Source organism: Coturnix japonica, chromosome 5 (assembly GCF_054131305.1).
Source record: "Coturnix japonica strain WE chromosome 5, WE-NBRP24, whole genome shotgun sequence".
Classification (NCBI taxonomy): Eukaryota; Metazoa; Chordata; class Aves; order Galliformes; family Phasianidae; genus Coturnix; species Coturnix japonica.
The window spans coordinates 6,228,098-6,250,252 of NC_140667.1; the positions used below are offsets into that span (position 1 = coordinate 6,228,098).

Genomic DNA, 22,155 nt, shown 5'->3' on the forward strand with positions numbered 1-22,155 from the left:
ATTCCAGGTCTTAAACTTGCTTTCCTAGCCCACAATCAATCTTTTCAACGTGTTCACTCAATTGGCAGAAGTTAGCAGGGAACATGGAAGGAGCCTGTTTTTTCCACTTGTAAAGAGGAGAAACAAAGTGAAGCGTTCCTTGTGACATTCAATCTTTTCATACAGAAGTGGATTAAAATTCCCCCAAAGGATGTCTATCCAAAGACAGCTTGACAAAAGAGCAAGGAATTCATTTTCTTGATTCATTAATTCAATCCATCTCCTCTTCCTTTTTCTCCCACCCAAAACAAACAAACTTTTAGCTTTTTCACAACTTTACCCTTTTCCTACCTGATCTGGTTATTGATTTGCTTTGCTGCTTCCAGCCGCTGCTGTCTACTCCAGGATGATTCTTACTCATACAGATTTACCTCCTAGTTTCTCCTTATACCTTACCTGTTCTATTGTGTCTTTCTAGCATTGCTCAGTGATCAACCAGAAGGTGAAAGCTGTATCCATTCTCCTTTTTTTCCTCCTACAGTCTGCCATAATCCACAACTAGTTAGACAACTATCCATTTGAGCTCCCTATGTAATATTTAACTGCTTGAATGTTTTGCAAGCACAATCCATCTTTACAACACTTTCCAAGCACAGGGAACCACGTCTGTGTGCAGCATCCAGCACAGCAGACCTCAACGTTAGTTTATTTTAAAAATGAACAGAATTTTTAAAGCTATTTCTAACTTCATCTACCCTCTTTCTGATTAGCCAAGAAATTCACCATTACATCTTTCATATTTAAATTCTAATTTTAATATATTATTATGATCAATAACTTATGAAACAAGAGCAGCTCTGTGGAGGACTTGGGGGTCCTGGTGGATGAGAAACTGGACATGAGCAGCAATGAGCTGCATTAAAAAAGGGGTGGCCAGCAGGGAGAGGGAGGTGATTGTTCTCCTCTACTCAGCTCTTGTGAGGCCCCATATGCACTGCTGCGTTCAGGCCTGGAGCCCCCAATACAGACAGGGCATGGAGCTTGAAGAAAAGGCTCCAGGGAGAACTCACTGCAGTTTTCAAGTACTTGAAGGGAGCATATAAACAGGAGTGGCAGTGGTTGTTTAGGAGGGTGAATAGTGATAGAACAAGGGGAAATGGTTTTAAACTGAGACAGGGGAGGTTTAGGTTAGATATTAGGAGGACGTTTTTCACACATAGGGTGTTGATGAAATGGAGGAGGTTGCCCAGAGAGGCTGTGGATGCCCCATCCCTGTAGGCACTGAATGCCAGGCTGGATGTGACTCTGGACAACCGGGTCTGGTGGTTGGTGACTGTATAGGAAACTGTTAATCATGGCTTGAACCTCTGATTAACCATCTGAGGCAAGTGTTGGGTCAGGTGAAGGTAAGACAGCTGTGCTCCTGGAAGGGGTGAAGCTCGGACTCCACCTCTCCTAGATTTCATTTAAGGGCTGACCACCACTAAGGCAGCATCTCTTTCTCTGGAGATCACTGCTGTGTGGAGTTCTGGTGAGAAGCCTCAACATTTTCCATCTAGACTAAAGGTCTAAGAGTTGGTGAGTTTTTTCTATATATAATCTCTGGCTATCTATTTACCACCATCCTTGTGCTATTTCCAACTGTACATTATTATTTTTGCATTATTCCACTGTACAGTGACTCTGCACATAAGAGAGGGCCTGAACCTGGATGGTCATTGTGGTCCTTTTCAACCCAGGCCATTCTATGATTCTACAAAACCAAATGCACAAATAAGTCGAGAGGTATCAAATTTCTGTACAGAGCATAGATGACATTAAAGTAATAAAAAGTGAGGCACTGCTTCATATAAGCTGCAGCATGCTGGATAGTCACCCTGAAAATGAGTACTGCAAGCACCAATATTATCACACTTCCCTGTTCCTGCTATGGTACTTTGCTACATCCAATTCCCTTCTCTTTCCATCTATATTCATGACCTCACACTGCTGCAAAGTCAGGACACCTTTCTCAGCCTTTCCCTGTAAGAGATGTGACCAGTGCGCATCTTCCATTTGTGTTCTGAGCCATCAGTTGGTTAATCACTGCTTTTCATTTGATTAGCCAGCTGCCCAACCAAGAGCGGACTAACAGTTTTCCTGGTCAGTACCTTAATATGAGCAGGTGATGCCCAAGGACCAACTGCAGCCAACCTTACCTCTCTCACCACACCAAGAAGCAAGAGCTCCTGCTTGGACATAGCAGTCTGCATCTCTGCATGCAGTGGCAACATGCATCTCCAGAACACTCAGCTTTTAAGTACCATTGTGATACATGCAATTAATATGGGAAACCATTCAGATTAATAAAAGTTCCCATTTTCACAATGTTATCGCAGGGTGAAAATATCTGTTCTTCAGACTATGACACTATGACCTCTAGTGTAAAAAAAAAAAGAAGAAAAAAAACAAACAACCAAGGATGAGTTTAACAAATGCTGTCAGATTGGAAAGAGCAGAAGGAATATTGGCATGACCATGAGCCACGCAATCAAGATGTCTGAACTAGGCATTTGCCAAACAATGAGGCTCTGTTAAACACTTGTATAAGTTAATAACCAATTCTTCAAGTTCCAACTTGAGAAAATGCCCACCTGTATTTTATTAAGGTTATAAATCGGATGTAAAGAACAGCTGAAAATAAAGCTACCCAGAGAGCCAAATAGGCATTCCTTTGCAACAAACTTTATGATATCTAAGTATTAACTTCAGTTCAGCTACGACCAGGCATATTAACAAAGCATTTTCTACAGGGCTATTAAGAGAAAGCAGTATGTATGCTGTATAATTTTCACTATGAAAATGATTGTTATGAGACTTCTGGTGAAAATGAGAACATTATAAAGTTTGTAAGATTCGAATTCTCAAACTCAGCCTGAAAAGCTCCTGAGGAGGCACATCCTTCCACTGAATTTAGTTTGCAACAGACTTTAAGGCAGTAATAACACAAGCAGCTTTTTGACTTGAAATATATGACATCCTCTGCCTTTCTTGTGATTGCAAAATCTAGATGGGTACATAAATCTGATAGGACACAATGGATCTCTTTTCTCTTAGAGGTAGCTGTCTTTTCACAAGCTCAATTCTGGAAATTATTTTGCTTCATTAAATTAGATTTCTATTAATGTCCTTCCTTTTTATTGCTGCTGACAGTCGTTCTCACCTATGCTTAATGCTCTTTGTTTTAAAATTTTCTACTCCTTCAAACAGATTAAGTGATCATCTTAACAATTTCTTTGTATTTATATACACACACCACCCCTTCTGATAAACAGATAATCTTTGCAACATCGTGTGTTAAGTGGCACATTTTATTTCCTTTCCATATTAAAAATAAGAGCTTCCTGCATGCTCCCTGCTCAAATTACATGGATTTTCTTTAAGATTAGGGCATACGTTGTAACAGCAGTATATAATTTTCCTGCACAATGATTTTTTTTCCAGTTGAAAGGTATCCTATAATATCATCGGCATCAACAGGAACAGACACCTGATTCTCAGCGAGACAAAGCTTCTATGTTTGGTGACTTTATTCTCTGTAAAAAGCAGCTTTCAGATACAGAGCAGCTACAGGAAAACTTGCAAACAATCTGGCAACTCATTCTTTGACCACATAACACTAGGCCAAAAGATGTAAAAAACTGTAAGATTGTTTAATTTCTCCTTCTTTGTTACTCTGACATTCTTTGACCACATAACACCAGGCCAAAAGATGTAAAAAACTGTAAGATTGTTTAATTCCTCCTTCTTTGTTACTCTGATTTTATCTTCTGCTAGTTCTATGCACGCTTAGAAATGGGACGTGGGCATCATCTCTCCTAAAAACATTTACCCATTTGTGAACTTTTCTTGTTAAAACTACAGTATATACAATGGATAAGAAGGTCATACAAACATCACATATCAAAAACATCAGTTTGTTCTGAAGATAAAAGAGATAAACATTGTTATCATTAAACATAACGATTCTCAAAATCTGTTTTGATTCATTCCAGAACATGGAATCTTTGATGCTTAAAAAAGCCCCTTGAAATGAATGTAAGTCAGCCAATTACAGACTCATGGCACTGAGTTGCACGGGCTACAAAATACACGTTTCTCATTGAATATTTGTTCAAAGTCATAGGCTGAAGCTCGTGCTAGAGAAGACCATGAAGTACAAGCCAGCATACATTAAAGTTCCATTCCTTAACAAAGCCTAATGATCAAATTGCTAGTGTGTATGGGAAACTGTTAATCACAGCCTGAGCCTCTGATTAAACCACCTGAGGCAAGGGTCAGCTGCAGGAGCACAGGTGAAGGTAATTCAGCTGTGCTCCTGGGAGGGGTGGAGTTTGACTGTGCCTCTCCTAGATCCCATTTAAGGGCTGACCACCACTAAGGCAACATCTCTTTCTGGAGGCTGCTTCATTGTGGAGTTCTGGTGGCAAGTCTCAGCATTTTCCATCTTGACTGCAGGCCTCTGAATTGGTAAGTTTTTCCCCATTGATACCTTCTGATTCTCTATTTACAGCTTTTCTTATATTATTCCAACTATTCTTGTATTATTCTAACTATACATAACTATTCTTGCATTTTTCCTACTGTACACTAGTGGCATGTGTATCTTATGTTCAGAAGTCTGCTACCTCTAGCTGCTATTAATTATTACAGCAAGAAGCATTAAGATGGTGCAGGTATCAGACAAAGGAGCATACAGAAACTTTACAAAGTTCTAAATCTCGTGGTTGCAAGGACACTGTGTAAATGTGAACTTTTACTTACATATTTAGATGGTAAGAAGAAATAATGTAATAACAACAAGAAAAAAAAAACACTATTTTAGGCTAGATTTGTTTTGTGTATCTAGTTAATACAATCCTTATAGACAGAACAGACATCACCATTTTGCAGTCAAGTAATTTGCTTAAACATTCATGAAGACTTGACCAAATTAAGTTAGTATGGCAAATGAGTACATAGCAGAATGGTACGTAAATGTGCGCACTCAAGAAGGCTGGATTTGCATGGCTTCATTTTTTTATGATTCATTAACCATTTCCATCATCATCCCTTTAAAATTGGTAAAAACAAGTTAAATTTCAAAAAAATTAATCATTTTAAAGAGAATTCCCCATACTAAATAGTTCTTCTAAGCTTGTCATTCAACAGTTTTTACCTGCCTACTGCTTCATATTGTTCAAGTCAGTCCTGACAAATAGGACAAATATAATACACAGCAAATATATTAATTTTTTAGATGACATAAGGCAAGGTCTCCAATTCTCTGCAGCTTTGGAAGTTCAAAGTCTCGTGTTTCTTCAGGATGTTGAGTATACAAAGTGTTTGACAAACAGACAAAACAGCAGATGGCAAAAAACAAACATTCAACATGAAATATTGAAGATCATTTGAGAAAATGGTAGACATTTGCCATTTTTATTTTAACAGCAGAATTATGTTTAAAAATAAATCCCACTATTTATTATGCTTGATGCTAATGAACATCTGTGATTAGAATGTTTTCAACAAGGGAAGTCTTATTAATTGCAATCTACATACAAGATGTTAGCTGCTTTATATACTTTTTGACTTTAAGATAGCTAGCACCGACCGCATTCTTTTGTCAAGTAATCCTTAAATAGGCTGTACATGGCAGTGCTCACCATTCATCCTAGCTTCCTAAGTTGAAGATGCTCTGCTAATTCACTACCACCATATATAAAAACACCTGAAGCAACTACACATAGACTCATCCTCTGCCTCCAGCAATACTACTACTACCAACAGTAGCAGCTTCAGAAAATCATAATGAACTTATTGTGACTTAGAGATGTACAACCACTAAGATGTCTTAAGTTTAAGTTTTATTTGAGGAGCACGGGAATTACTTCATGTGAACAAGATGCAGCAGGTAAGATGAGAGGTTGTAGTGGAAGTGCTCAGTCATGGCTTGAAGTAGTAATTGAGCACCTGGTGGGAAGGCAGGGCCAACCCAGGGCAGGTCAGGTGCAAACAGTGCAGCTGAGTAACTAGAAGGGCTGGATCCACCCCTTCCCAGACCTCATTTAAGGGTTAGCAATGGAGGTGAGGGTTTCTTGTTGGAGATCACTACCTACTGTAGGCCTTCCTAGGTTAGTAATTGTGAAACACCTTGGATAAATGCTACCTGCAACAATGACTTTCACACTAGAACTATGCACTATGTATTGTACACTTCTGTCGCTCCTATAACCAGTGGCTTACAGGATGTATAAAAGTAATTGATTTATAACCGCTATGCCTTTATAGACAATTTATCTTGCTAGATTCTGCATCAATAAATGCATGTAGAAAAATAAGAAAAACATAGAATATAAGAAAAATATAGAAGAACATGAAAGGTCTGTAAGCAGCTCTACTAGAAGAGAAAGACTAATAGTGACAGGCATACACTAACAACAACCGACAAGCAGCAGATCTGCCTTGGAGAAAACACCTACAAGGCAACATCAGCATGGCTCTTTAGTCAGAAAAGCAAATCCATCACTCAGAGTGGGGAAAAAAACTCTAAAGTTAAACAGCATAAAAAAGAAGGAAAAAACCTCATGTTTTCTAACATTTCTCACTCCCTTTTCAGAGAGCATTGACCATATAGACCAGAAATGCACAGATTCTAAAGGAAAGCCTGTAAGTGAAAACAGTTTTTTACCTTCTAGAATGGCAAGAGTAGACGTGCATATGCTCTCTATAGCTCTGCCAATAGTCTGGTTTACAGAGTCATCTACCTAAATGAATACATAAAAACTGAGTTCTGCCCACCTTTCTTCTCTGGATTGCCACTTTTCATTGTGTTTAGGAATTTAATTATCCTGGGACTTCTTCAAGTTGGCCATTTTAACCAAGTGGTACCAAAGACATATGCCTTATTGTGCTCTTAGAGGTGAGCTAAATAACCTCTTGATTTAAAAAGCCTGAATTATGTGAGGGATTAAAACAGAGGAACCAAGTTAACCTGAAATAATCTCATAGAGCTCTGAGATTGCTACACATGAAAACCATGAGGATGGGAAACATGAATATTAAAGCAGTATGACTCTACAAAAGTGCACCAGAAGCCTTCAATTAAAACCTAAAATGTCTTTGTAGTGAGAGGACCAATACTGAATGCTGTAATTGAGATGCAGCTGCACTAGGGCTGAGTACATAGGGACAATCATTCCCCTGCTCTGGCTGGCAATGCTATTTCTGATGTCACCTAGGATGCCATTGGTCTTCTTGGCCACCTGGGCATACTGCTGTCTTGATCTGAGCATCTACCAACAACCCCAAATCCTCTTCTTCAAAGAGCTTTCTAGTCGCTCTGCCCCAAGCCTGTAGCACTGCATAAGCTTATAGCCAAAGTGCAGGACCTGACATATGGACTTGTGGTATCAATAAGTTTCTATTAGTTTCTAAGATGGGTACTTACTAACAAAGCCAGTCTTTGGTACTTCCTCTTCAGTTCTGCCGGGCTGTCGGATGGTTGTGCACCCAGGATTTGGTACCAGTCCTTTCCTGTTATCTGCTCCAAGGCCATCTCTGTCTGGCTATGTGATCTGCTCAGTGCTGTGTGAGGAAAAGGCAATAATTCTAAGTGCGATTTGAAAAGGGAAGAAAAGCAAGGAGGGAGGAAATACAGGCAGCAGGTAATGCAGGCTATAGGGACGACCCTGCATTTTAGCTGCTATTTCGCAGCTATTTGTATTTTGAACAACGTATACAGCCGATTAATCTCTGATCCACCTACCTGCCCCGCACCGCCGGCCGCACCGCGCAGCCTGCCGGGCACCTCCATCACTCGTCCGGTGGGAAACCTAACCTCCACCCGCAGCTTTAACGCGGCGATAAGCAGAAAAACGAGTTCCAGGCGGGGCCTCGAGTGTTTCCACCCGGGCCTCAGTGGCGAAACACCGGCAGGAAGCGGCGTGTCTGTCGGACCAGACGCCGTCTCCATAGCGATCACGGCGCTGCTGATGCGGCGGCGTGTGCTCCGTATAAGCAGCGGCTCCAGCCGCCCCCCAGCGCCCGGCCCCGGTTCGGGGCGTTCGGGAGCGGCTGTTCCATCCCCTGTTCTGGGTTTGTGTGTCTGTCTGGCCGCTCTTATGGGGCGTGTTGGGTCAGATTTGTCAATAGTAGAGAGGAAAAACTAAGTTTTGTCTCCCTGGAGATAGGGATATGATAGACGAAATGTCATAATGATGTGAGCAAATGAGATGGAACGTGCGTTGGAAATATATGTTTTCTATTATATTTCTGCAAAAAAATGATTGAAAACGTCTTGGGAATTATTTAAGCAATTTACAATATTGTTTAGAAAGGTACTCAGTGTGCCCAGATGTACAGTCTTTTGTCGTTCATTAGCAGTGTATTTAATGAGGGTTTTTTAAGTGATAGATAGTTAAGGTAACAGACAAGTGACAGATTGTTTGTCTTGAACGATTTCCCTATTTCAGGCCCATTACAAAGCAATTAGAAATCTGACAGCGTTTTTCCTCTGCATTACTGATCATCTAAAGTGATGAGAAATGAGAGGTGATGAATATTAATTGTGTATTTTCATATAATTATCATAAATTATTACCTTGTCTACTGTGCTGTGAGTGAAGTGAACTCAGTGGGTGAAAACTCAGACAAAATTGGTATTTTGAAAGATTTTTATAACTTAGGTTTTACTTTATGACTTTACAGTGTGGTGTCAATCAATCTAAATCAGTCATTAACTGAGGGAAAGATAAGGATACCTGTACGTTTTCCTTCTTTGCTGAGGTAGGTCAGCACAGTATTTACTCCTGCACCCTCTTACTTAATTTTTCAGGTTTAAAATGGTTTTAAAAGTGGATACTTGGCTGAACCAAGAACCTGCTATTTTCATCTTTTATCACTCACTTGGTATATGTTCATTTGCATTTGCCACCTGTTTGTGCTGTGATTTTTGTCTAGGGACCCCAGTCTCTGCCAGTAATGAGCAGTGCTTGTATGGCTTTAAATTCATATAACAAACGGACTGAATAAGGCTTCTTTTGTTGATATAACTTGATCTTGTTTTCAATTATAGTTAAAACAAAAGTTTAAAGATCCTTACCAATAGCAAGATAGTTTAATGTCACGTTGGTTACTAGCTAAATACATCCAAAGACAATAGAGCAGCAACTGTGGTGTCTGTAACCTTTGCAAGCATGTCAAATCAACAGCTCATGTTAACAATAGTTTCTGGGAATAGTTATCAAATTAAATATTTAGTTTTTATATGTTTTTTTTATAGTTGCATTTTTTCCTGATAATTGCAAATGTTTCCACTTATTTGTTGAAGGACAGAGTGCTAATGGGCTTTGTGATTACTTTCTTTAGAGGTACACTTTATAGTTAATGATACTTTCAATGAGCATTTTTCCATTATGCAGTTTCTTTTTACAGACTAAACTGCGTTCCAGTTATGGGGGCTTTTAGTGGTACAGTGAAGGACACAGTTGCTGTACGTCAAGTGCCATTTGCTTATGTGTTTCTGTATTACATGGAGGTTTTAGTTGTAGCTTAAGCTCGGATGTATGTTGTCTTTTCAGTTTCATCTGGATGTAGTTTGAAGGTCCTGTCATGCTGTTCTAATGGCTAGTTGCCACTGGAAGCAGGAGGGCAACAGAACAGCAAATTTTGCATAACTAGTCAAAGGGTTCCATTTGTCTAAGATGGTTTGTAGCTGCTTTCAGTGGACAGAAAGAAGGAGACAGCAGATCAGTTAAAGCAGCCTTAGTTTATCATTTGCCTAACTATTATAATTCGGTGTTGGGACAAAAATACCATCATGCATTAGTTTATTACAAAAGGAAATATTATTTAAACCTATATGAAGTTCTTTGAGGATGGCATCCAATGCAGAGGGAATTAGAGAGAAGATATCAAGCATCATTTGGTTGCTGCTAAGTGTAGCATTGTTGGGAAAATCAGTGGCATAATGTCATTTTTACATATTTACATATGTAAGGCTAGAATTTATTCCTAAAGACATTAGAAACCATTTGTAGTTGTTGTTTGAGAAATCCAGTCGAAGTATTCTATGGTAAATTAGTTATAGGTATTAAATGATTCCATTGGAAAGCTCAGTATAGTGGAGACTACCTTTCTACATACACATTTACATTAATTTCAGCAGAGTTGCTTATATTAATCATTCAGTCACTAAGAATAGTTTAAAGAAGCCTTTTCAAGTACGATTTTTGGCCTGCCTTTTTGAAGATAGACATGGGAAACACATGTACTGTGATTGAATGGGATACCTCTGGGGATTGGGTGGAATACATCAGAGGAAGCAGAGGGAGCTGGCCAATGCTCTGTGTGGTGATTAGGGGAGATCCTTGATATTTAAACAAGGTAATTGTTACATCTGTCTTTAAAAACAAACAAACAACACAAGAGGGAGGACCAAGGAAATAGTCTGTCTCACTGCCTGCAAAGGTTATTGAGCAAACCCACGTGGAAGGCATCTCTAAGCACAAGAAGGTAAAGAAGATCACAATCTATTGCACTTCTAAACAGGAAACAGCAAACAACAAAAATCTAGTAAGTGCTTAGGAAAAACACCATCTGGCATGCGCCACGTGGATGCACAACCTATATTGGCAAAAGATGTGCGAGTAAAGCCATTGCAACTTTTCACTCGTGTCATTTGTCAAAGTAAGATGTTTAATTTGCCACCATGTGGTAATTTGTAAAAATATAATGAAGTAAATATTTTCCTAGCTACATTCTCAGTCTAAAGATGGAGGCATGTGGAAAACATGTAAGGTATTTTTATACATTCTCAGTACAATATACTCTCAGTTTCAGTCAAATAAAAGGGAAATTTCTCAAAATCCTACAGATTTTTAGTTTTTTCTCTTCCTTTAAGATTGTAGTTTTTTCAGTGTTTGTGAATCTTCCATTCTGGATCCATCTGCAGATATTAAGGATAGTGCACCTCTTTGCTGGTGGGAAGAAATCCTGTTGTGTGAAGGCTGTGGTCAGGGCATGGCAAGGTTGGCTATGGGATGTTGAGCCAGGGACAAGCATGATAGCAGGCGCAGCTAAGTCAAGCAGCTGGGTCAGTGAGCACCCTGTCCTGTTTGTCATCAGGCTTGGGGTGAGAAGACAGGGCTGAGAAAGAGTCAGCAACGTGGGTTGTCAGTCAGGGTGAGCCTCAGGTCTGGTGAAAGAGTTCGGCACAGCCTGCTAATCATTTCCAGGCCTGGCCAGAAGTGATCCTGTGGGCTGAGGTCCCCTGCCTGGCATGGCTGCTGTGCAGGTGGGTCTGCAGCTCGGGCCAGGCTGTATGTAAGAGCTTCAGCTTAAAGGCAGCTCCCGCAGAAAGAGATGGAGGCCTGGGCTGGGGACACCCTGCAGAGTTGTCTGGCGGCTCCCCAGGGTCACTGAGAAAGGAGGAGCAGTTCAGCTGTGCCAGTCATGAAGCTGGCCCTAAGCCCAGGCAAAGCCCTGGAAGGGGGATGCGATTAGGCTCCATGCAGTCATTTAAGATTCTCGAGGTGCTGTTACCCTTTTTTCTCTGCTTCCTAGAGAAGTGCAGGAGCAGATGGTAGCCACTTGAAGGTCTGCAAGTATAAGTGATGCCTAACTTTTGATCTTTTACAGCTTTTAATTTCCCTTATGATCCACCTTGCTAGCAAGACTGTGCTACGACAACTCAATTTTCAGGGAGTTCTTACTTTGGTCAAGGAAGCATACGGTCTAATTTTTCATTGTAATTTATTTTCCTTAGCACAGTAACTTAATTCCTCAGACCTAGAGTATGTTTTGCCTGCACTGGGTATGAAAAAGTCCCATTTTTTTGGTGTTTGGGGTGTGGCAGACACTAAGAATATCGGCTGCTGTCTAGTTTTTATGTCTAAGCGAGATTAGATATTGAGTGTGTCATTATCTTGTGTTATCCAAAAAGCATTACTTCAGCATTTTTTTCCTGTCTTAGGTTATTAACTAAGCAATGTAGTTTTCTTCTTGTGGGATTACTGAAGAAAAATCTTTCATGTTTTTCATGGTCTGGAACGGCAGGGTTTCAGGGTTTTGGTGGGGGAGGTGAAAGAGAGAGAAGCAGCAGCTTCTTTGTACTCACCAATTCAGAGATGTGGGATAAAATTTTCATTCAAGCCTTTGGCAAGATTCCCAACAATGTAGTGGGATACGAGTTTGATATACAGCGTGCACTTACTCTGCTACTACTCAGGATGTACTTTTTGAGAAGAAATAGTTTTCTAGTAAACTGCATTTGGAAATGGTATTGTGCAAAAGGAGGAGAAGATTTGGCTTTCCTAATAAAAGGAAAACGATCATCACTTTGTATTTCCAGATCTTGCATGATTTGAGAACAATTCACATTACACTAATTAGCCAGATGTAAGGTTTACAGCATTATTTCTTGATGCAAGTCCTTCCCAAAGTGATATAGATTATGTACATAGGTCACTCAGAAAGTAATGTCTCCTATTTATTTCCATGGAAATGACAACAGATACAAAAAGCACAGTAACACTGTTTGATAGATCAAATTCTCAGCTACAAAACACTATTTTTCAGCGTATTTACAACCATTAGCCAATTTGTGTGGATGAGCTGATCAAGATGCTCTTCATTTTTTGATTTGTCAACTGTGTCAGTCTGTTTGGAGCCTGGCTTGTCTTTCATTTCACTGTCACCTCTGCAGAAATGCACCATCCACCACCTCACTGTGCTCTCATCTACGGTTTGGTCTCCCTACATGTTCAGCAATTGATGATGAATGTCAGTGGGTGCCATTTCTTCCACATGGAGGAATTAAGTGGCACACCTTTGCTTAGTATGCACTTGCATATCAGGTGCTGCTTTGTCAGACTGCCCCTTTACTGCCATGTTTGCATGGCAGCAGCATGTAACAGAATATCAGTGGAAGGTTCAAGCTCTACTGCTGTGCCACTAGCATCTGCCTCTGACTTGTTAGGCCATTGTAATACAATATGAGGCATTAGTTTCAGAGCAACCCTTGTACATAACGCTATCACTAATTAGGTGTGTGATTCTAAAGCCATTTTCATAAGTAATTATATTTATAAAACCAGGTATAAGAAAATCCTTTTTAGGCTTTTCACCATTTTTATGACAGTTTTTATACAGGCCTGCACCAGACAGTGTTTCAGGAATGTAGTACTTGAAACATCCCATTCTCATCTGTCAATTTAATGCTATATTAATATGGTTATCTGGAGCATGCATGCACATAATCCAACAATAATGCAAGTGCAAATAGAATTAAAATGTGTCTGGAGAGAAATGCTTGTAAATAATGAATAAATGTAAGATTTCCTTAACTCCACCATTATTATTAAGAACTAATATTGCTTTTATTTTTAATATCTTTAGTACATAAATAGAATGCTTTTGCTGTGTAGGGAGCGCTTTTCTTGAGAAATCACACAAGATCTGCTGCAATTACTGAAATAAAAAGAATAATATAAATTTAAACATGTAAATTTAAATGCAATTATAAATCTTTTGAACTACTACTGAAAAATTATGAAGAACAATAAAATGTACTTGTCCAATGAGCGTTATAAATTTATAAGTTAGATTAAAATGAATGATTAGATAGGTATAACAAAGAGGGGTCCAGTGAATGTCTAAAGGATGGTTGTTACATCTGATGTACTTCATTGTATATTGTAAGTAATTGCTATCCATAAAAAATGCATGGCTTCTGTATGAGGCATAATTTGACAGGCAACACCAGTACTAAGCAACAGTGAGTACAGATCCTTGGCAACTGTCATTATCCTGCTGTTGAATTTACATTCAAAACTGTGTGATAACTTTGACCTGTGTAGCTGTTACTGAACCAGTGTCTGTTTAAGTATATTTTTCAGTTATGGAAAAAACTGTTAGCCTCAAGCAAATCAATTTCTTAGAAAATCTATATTGTTTTCAATTTAAAGAAGAAATAAGAAGAAATGAGCTTTAGCTTGGTAATAATAATTGTAAAATTCCACTAGAGAAGTAGAATAAAAAATTGGATCTTTTATGGTTTAAAAAAAAAATAAAAATGAATCAGCTTGTGGAGTCTAACTGAGAGTAAGAGTTTGTGTTGCAGTCATTACAAAATGTCTTTGTTGGTTTGTCCATGAATAAACAGTAGCTTTATTGCTTGTAAGTGGGACAAAAAGTTGTTAGATTTTTTTAGCATGTTTGTTTGTTTGTTTGATTGTTTTTTAGTTTTTTTCCATTTATTCCACTTAAATTTCTGTTAACCTTTTCTCCTTGTATCTCTATGTGGGAATTTTTTTCTTGTGTCACAAAAATAAGGTTCTCCACTTTATCTAAATTCACTTTGGTTAATTAGGAATTTTGCTTAATTAAGGAGTGCCAAGCCATCTTTCCTGACTATGAAGCAAAATTTCATAACAAGTTTTTAATGAGATTTCCACGTATTAAGTCCTTTGTTTTATTATGTTTAATCTCCAGAAGGATGGGTGCCAGTGTTAAGTCTAAATTTGGGGTTTTTTAAGGTATAAAGCAGTTCAGCACTACAAGAATGAAATTACTCTTGATAATTGCATGTTTCTGTGTTCTCTTTGAAATCATCTCAGTTAAGATGTTGAAGTTATTCTTGGTTACCCTAAGATTCACATACACTGTGTGCTTAAATGATAGTTATGATGGTAGTAAATTTTAAGAAGAGGCTGAACAAGGACTGAGAAACTAGAAATATCTACAGCAATCCTGTAGGTATTTTCTTTTTATTTACTCTCAGTTACAAAAGGAGCTTTGCATATTGTTAAAGTCATAGCCCTTGGCTACGTGAGACCGATTATGTAAATGTTTATTTGGCACATAGAAATAACATAATCTCTAGTTAATACCAACTGTAATGTTACTATTGTCAGTGCAGCTGATGCAATAGTTAAGGTTTATCCATTAAAGAAGGATGTTCTGAATTTATTTACTGAATAAAATAATGACAACTAATACATTTCATTCTATAAACAAATCTTCCTTTGGTGTTTTGCTGTTTAAATGTGTAACAAAACAGTCTTCTAAGAGAAATGGATTCTACAAAAAAAGCCGTTCTTGCTGTCACTAGTCAGAATTTGAAACATAGCATAATGTGTTCAGTCTTGTTATTCAGATAAAGATTTGAGTTCAATCAAAAAATTAGTATTCTATTGATCATAGTGTGTGTGTGTATATATATATATATTCAGTATGAGCATCCCTGTGCAATGCATGCTGTTAAATTTGGAAGTTCATGCTTCTTGTGACATCATTTAAGTGACTTAAAAAGAGAATATTCTGACAGTTAAGAATTACTTGAATATGAAAGGAGATGGAGGTCTTGATCTCATCCTATTCCTTTTTGTCTTCTTTATCTTTGATATTGCTGTTGGCACAGTTACACTGGCAGTGATTTGGATCTTCTAAAGATAGGATAAAGTGAGACTGTATGATCTTCATATCGTATCCCATCCAGGTCTTTGAACTGTAGTCTATAATAATTATTTTTTTTTTGCCACTGATAGTAGTCTCAAATTGAAAGTTTGAGGGTTTTTTTCTTATTATTTTAAATGCTTTTTAAAAATTATGTATTTCTATGATAGAATTTTGTTTTCATTTTATGTGAAGGAAGGCTTGTACAGACTTAGTGCTAGTGCAGTGTAGTATTGCTGAAATACCTTCTGAACTTCACCATCATCCTGTCTTAGAGCACTGAATACCACTTCCATTACAGTTCTGGCTTATGCAAGTAGAGAGATAACTTGAGATAGAGAGATACTCTACTTGAGTAGAGCTGAAATCTCAAGTAAGTGAAATGATTTTGATTTGCAGAAGCAAGAATTGGGGTGAAACTCTTAACACGTTTTTATAATGTTTTTCCAACTTTAATTAAGTTGTTGTGTGCTTTTCAGTGATTAAGTTTTTGGAACTCCTGGTAATCAGTCATTGATGATGTAAACCAGTGAAAAAACAGAGCACAAAAATAAAATTTTAACTGTATTTATCTTATTTATCTTTTAGAAAATGTTTCTGATCCCCTGCAAAAAACAACTCTTGAAAATTCTGAAGGGAACCCAAGCTCTAGACAACTTCTATTTGCCTGTAACATGTCTGCAGTGAGCAATTGTATCAAGAAGGTCAAAACTTCAGGATTGTTCTAAACATCAAACAAAATCAGTTCAGAGCTGTGATGGTCTATCAGATATACAGGCAGCTACAAATGAAGCTGTACAGACAATTTCTGTCTCGTAGTATCATCCAAGGGAGACAGACCTCAAAGTGTTCCCACAGGTCAACTAAGGTAATCAAAGCTTTTTTCTGTTGCTTTTAATCTAATGTTTGATGCAGTTCGGTCACCTTGTAATGATGATTCAGTTGATATTCTTAAGCAGACCTTGATAACTTTTATTAAGGTTTCTTGACTGAACAGGTTCTTAGAATACATCTTTTAAAAAAAATGTATTGATTTTTATCAAATATTTCCTAAAGAAGAATAAAATGACAATAAAACAGGCATCCCAGTTAGCCTTGAGAATTTTTAGCATGCATAGTAATAGGTGGTTAATATTTACCAGGTTGATTTTCCTTAAAGGAGAATGTAGTTCTCCATAATGAATCCAAGAATGAGTGGATCCCATCTGGAAAATGCCAATAAAACAATTGAATTTTGGAATGTACCACAGAGATGACTAAAGTGAAAAGCTTTTTCTCATTAGTGTGTTCCATTTTGAGTTGGAAAACAGGCATTAACTTAAGCTAATCTAGAAGGTTATACTTAGCCCTTTAATTGTGTGCTGACGTGACCTCAGAGTACAAACGGCCTTAAATTTGTTTTTAAGTGTTTTCTTTTAATGCTGAATCCAAAACCACTGAGTTATATGGCATTGCTAATGTTGTATGATAAGATACATATTTTAGTATATCTGTCCCCATGTGTATGAAAGTCTAAAACTCAAAAAGGCAATTTGTATTAACTTTTTTAGAGGGAGTAGGTTCTGGGTTTCTTATTAATATGGTTGAGCACTCAACACAGAAGTAGCTACTCTAATTTGATGGCTTGAATTACTTTAGAAATGCAAAAATAATACAAAAAAGATTTGGATTTTTATGTGGCCATTTTGTCATTTAAGAAATGTTGTAATTATAAAATGTGAAAGACTGCCTACATAGCAGTATGTTTTAAGTGAAGTACCACTTCAGCACACACTGAAATGGAGTACTGCCAAGGATTTTCGTGGGAGAGAAATTAAAATCCTAGGCCTCAAACCAATTCTGAGTTTTGCATGGGAACCTCCTGTTGCAGACTAGGACGGAGACCGTATGTCACAAATGTTTGTTCTGAAGTATGAGATTTCATTATGACTCCCCCTCGCCCCCCTTTATTTTTCATCTCAAACTAGCATTGCTGTAGTGTTAAACAGAAGTTACCTTTGATATAAGTGTTTAAAAATAGTGTTATAGGGTTTTCTTGTTTGTTTGTTTTAATTAACTGTTAGTTTATTTAACTTTATTCTTCTATATGTAATAAACATATTGTGCTATTGAGGAAACAGAAACAACTAACAATAATCCCCTCTCTGCAGTCACAGCACAGGCATAATTGCTGTCAATTTGATTGAAATTTTGTGTAAGAGATGCTGTTGTTGGTGCTTACTTTTTAAACTAGAACCAATAATCTACAGCGTTCACTGAGAGCATTTTGTAATTCAAGGTTTTCTCAGAACCAACTGGAATTTTTCAGTTTTCATTTGTGCTGATAGGTTTTAAGAAGCACTGATAAATATTTCATAGGATAACTTTATGATAAAGCAATAGAACAGTGTTTTGAGTATTCTAGGAAGTTCAGAGTAAACTCGTCTTGGGACAGACCAAATCTATTTTGCTTAACACAACCCAATTTATTTGTTGTCTCTATTTTTTAGCTCACATGCTAGGAACTAAATTCTTACATTTTGAAGAATGTTAATGTCTATAGATCCCGATTGCCTTTTTTGCACAATTATAAGCATTCTTAAAAATTGTATATTATTTAAAAAGGTAACTATCTTAGATTCTTCTTTTAAAATCTGAAACGGGATTTTTTTCCAGCAGAATTAGAAGTGCTCTCTGTTCCTCTGTTTCAGAACTCTGGCATGTCCAGAAGGCATTTGAGGTATCTGAAGTTATTAAGCAGCAGCCAAATGCAATCAAAGTCACAGCTTACAAGAATGGCAAAAGGAAGATCTTTGCTAAAGTTTCGCTGTCCTAATCCAGTAGCATGTAGTAAGAGTTATTTTACATGCATTAACTTTATTTATAGCTTTTGCTTCAAATCCCACTGCAAATCTGTTGTTTTCCTTTATAGTTACATGAAATTCTTCTTTCTTTGTACGCTGTTCCTGAAAGGTGTCTTGTTACCATTTCTTATAAACAGTAAGTCAAACAAGCTATGGAAATACAGACAGGAATAATATACAATATTATTACTTGTTAGTAAAAGATGAGAGCTCAATGCTTTTAAAACAATCATTTTATGGATATATATTTTCCTCATCTTGTTATCTTGTTTTCTAGCAATAATCACTAAAATACTAAATGACTATATGCGCAGCTGCAGATTGGCAAATTAGTTGAGAATGGATTTCTGATTTCCAGTTTATTTTTTTTTCTGACTAAAAAGGATCATAAAGTATATTTGTAATCAGTATTCCTTACCTCTTGTATCCGTTTAGCCTCTGGAGGACTGCACTGAAAAGCTTGTTCTGAACATGGCTGCACAATGAGAGTTCTTGGCAGACAGCACTGAGGCACTAGAACCTAAAGACATACCCCATGATGCCGACGTTTACATTTCAACTGAAGAGGCCTTTTTAGACCCATTTTTAAAAAAGGAGGAAAAAATAAAGAAATAAAAGAAAATGAACAACCCAAACAAAAACAAAATGAAGAATCCCCAGCAAATGGCTTAAGGGTTGCAATTAAAAATTATTTTCATTCTGTCTTTTTGCATGGTTTAACAAAACTAATGTTTACTCATTTACAGCTCAGTAAGAGGATAATGTGCTTAATGAAAGAAAAATCTACTGACAGCCACGTTTATTGCCCTTCATTAGCATTGGTACTTAATTTAATATAGATCTGAATAGACATTAGGGAGCCTGCAGGAGGTTAAATGGTGAAAATGTAAAGAGATTATTGAATTTACTGTTTAGTTTCAGTGACATCAAACAGACAAAATTAATTAAGCTTATTCCACTAGTAAAAATAATCCAGAATGTAAGATTAGATTCATTAATGTTGTTTATAATTTTTTGAACATTTATTCCAGCAGTATGGAATATCTGCTCTATCATACTGTATTAATTTTATATTTTTCAGTAAGGCCATTATTAACAATATTCTTTTCTCTTCATTCCCCTATAAGTCTGCTAATTTTGTTGGGTTTTTTTGTTTGTTTGTTTTTAATAAGGGAAAAACTGTTTCTGAATCATTTACATTTTAAACATGAATAAATCCTTGTCATGTTTTAATATTGTGACATCCATTCTGAGAGTTCTGCAACAAATTTGGGGCAATGCTTAATAGAATTAAGTAGAGTTTGGAATCAGATTGAAGATATCAACTGGGCATTATATTAAATGATTAATTCAGCTGGCATTTGTGTTAAAGAACCATTAATTAATAGAAGTTAATGTATTACTAGAAGCAAAATGTTTATTAGTGTAGAGTATGTATAGGTCTAGTTGCAGTGAGAAATGCAAGAAAAATTGTCTGAAGTTAATGAAAGGGTTCAATTTGTATAATCTTGAAAGAGTAAAGGCAGAGAGATGTTTTTAAACATGTTAGGGATAGTAAAGGAGAAAATCAAAAGAGGAATAATTCAACTAGTGAGTATATATTTTATATACATGTTCTTTATACATAATCTTCACATTCTGGGGCATCTTTATTTTCTCATGTATTTTCTTTAGACACAAGTATTTTGTTTCATTTTTCTATAGCACCTTTAATTAGCTTGTGTTATCATGGGTGTTAAATCTTCCATTCTGTATTTGCAAATACTGAGATGATCTTTCTGTAAATTCTTTGCAGATTGGTATTGTTTAATGCAGATGACATTTCAGGAAGATATCTATGTAGTACCCATAGCTGACTGTTTGCCTAAGAAAATGACTGCTGTATAGTTCTTTGTATATAAATAAAAATCTCATATTAATTAGTAGCACCTTTATGATCTACGTGCTGTAATTGAAGGGTAATGTAAGTATTCAGGGATGAAACTTACGTTAGTAAGCCTGTGTCTTAAATTGTCAATCTTATATAGAATAAATTCTTTTGGTAACATGAAAATTATTCTGGTACAGAGGATTCATTTTCTAGAGTGACTACAATGAATGGGCTATATATTCAGACGTAGATATTTTTATTTATTCTTGAAAAATGTATGATAGAGCTGATATTTGCACTCTGAGTATCGTTAAAGTAATAATATTTCAGTAATATTGTATGAGTTGCTACAATTTGTTACAAAATCTTTGCTGTCTAGCATATAGCTGAACATTAAGATGGGTTTTCAAATTCATTCTTTATTTTCTTTATTTCATTTTCCTCTTTCAAGCCAAGTTCAAAACAAAAAAGTTCTGTGCTTTGTCTGCTGTCTTTGGCTGTGTTTCACTGTAACATGCACTGCTGTTCTTTTAGCACCAAAATGTTGGCACATGTTACTGAAAATTTCACACCATCTCTTGCTGGATCAGCAAGCTTAACCTACCAAAATCTGGTGTTGTTGAATGGTTTTTGACTGATAATCAATCTTTTTGCTGCTCGACAGTTGTTGCTGGGACACAGACTAGAGCAGGTGGCAGATGTGCCTTGTCTTTTGAGAAAAGAAAGAGTAGGTGAGCTTGGGCACGAAGTAACATATTGTGTGTCCATTAAAAGGGTAAGTATAACAGGAAAAAGTCACTGCTGTAAGTAGAAAAAGCATCAATATCAGAAATAGGCCTTTTTTTACTCCCGTTTACAACTTTAATAGAACTGGAAAATGGCACTAATGTATAATTCCATGTGCTCAGAAATCAGAACTGATGTTAAAAGTATTACTTCTCTAAATAACATCCCACAGTACTCTTTCTGGCTTGTTTTTTTTGTTATTTATACATAGTTTGAGAGTATGAGTTAAAACTATATTTTAAATTAGCTACAGTATATTGTAGATGGATTTCAGAGATGTATATATGTAGCGAGGCAGACAGTGTGTAGTTAATAACGTTGTGTTTTGTTTTTTTTCTAGCCCAAGACAAGAAATAGAACAAGGTATTATTATAACTTGTTGGTGTGAACATACTGATTGCTGCATTAAAACTCTTAATACATAGACAACAAGTTCAAACTTCACCAGCGAATCCCTTTTGCAACCCTGGAAAGTGATCATGTGAAAATTAGACCTTTTATGTGTACATTTTCACATAAATGTTTGCTAAGTCAGCATCTTCATTGAAACCTGTATTTTAAATATTCAGCCAGACATGAAGTGTGTCAAAGGCATATCATCTTGCACATATTTTCATTGATTCAAGAGGTATAAATACCTGGCATAATTAGAATTCCCAGTTATGGCTTTCTTCAGTTGATTTGGATTTATTCACCTCCTCACCCTTCTTACATATTAAAATTTAATTGAGATTTGGGTAAGATGGATAAGAATACAGAGATAGTTGACTAGTTTTATCATCTGAGATAAAAATTGAAAACTACCAGTTCTGTTGATTTATTAAAATGTTAATAATAAGTACAAGTGACATTATCAGTTAAGGTGTCATTCCAATTAGCTAACAAAACAGAACCAAGTCTCAAGCATTTAAAACATATTTTGGACAGACTATTGTAGAACTTTTATGTTGCAGAACTGTGCCAAAGAGTTAATGCTCTGTGGTATGTTATTATTCCATGTAATTTACATATGGTGAACATCTGTGTTTGTATGTAATGATGGTTCTCTGGAAATATATTGGAGAGCAAATACACATGTTTGTTTGAAGGTATTTGTATGTATAACAGTTGCTGAACTTAAAGAAACAATACGTTTATTTTTCTCAATACTTTTCTTCTGTCAGCTTTTATTGTAACCCCGTTGCATCTTTGCAATTGAATTTC

The 22,155-nt window shown here is 36.7% G+C and overlaps 1 protein-coding gene and 1 long non-coding RNA gene across 6 annotated transcripts in view; one reads left to right on the forward strand and one right to left on the reverse strand.

Moving 5' to 3' along the window:
• DNAJC24 (DnaJ heat shock protein family (Hsp40) member C24) overlaps positions 1–7,825 on the reverse strand; it is a 25,250-nt gene extending 17,425 nt beyond the window's left edge. Inside the window, exons 1-2 of the mRNA XM_015863494.3 lie at positions 7,766–7,825; positions 7,448–7,584 (exon numbers count right to left, since the gene is read on the reverse strand). Coding sequence (XP_015718980.1) covers positions 7,448–7,555 — 108 coding nt within the window. The 5' untranslated portion in view covers positions 7,556–7,584; positions 7,766–7,825. The remainder of the gene's footprint in view (positions 1–7,447; positions 7,585–7,765) is intronic.
• LOC107314349 (uncharacterized) lies at positions 4,357–20,501 on the forward strand. Of its 5 annotated transcripts, none has more exons than XR_014946944.1 (5): positions 4,357–4,488; positions 6,617–6,666; positions 8,707–8,784; positions 16,042–16,321; positions 18,732–20,349. It is a non-coding gene; the product is annotated as an uncharacterized LOC107314349 (long non-coding RNA). The 5 variants fall into 5 exon arrangements; XR_004307643.2 differs by lacking the exons at positions 4,357–4,488; positions 6,617–6,666 and adding exons at positions 7,953–8,550; positions 18,144–18,282 and having other exon boundaries at positions 18,732–20,501; XR_014946943.1 differs by lacking the exons at positions 4,357–4,488; positions 6,617–6,666 and adding exons at positions 7,959–8,094; positions 18,144–18,282 and having other exon boundaries at positions 18,732–20,501.
• Positions 20,502–22,155: the final 1,654 nt, after the last annotated feature.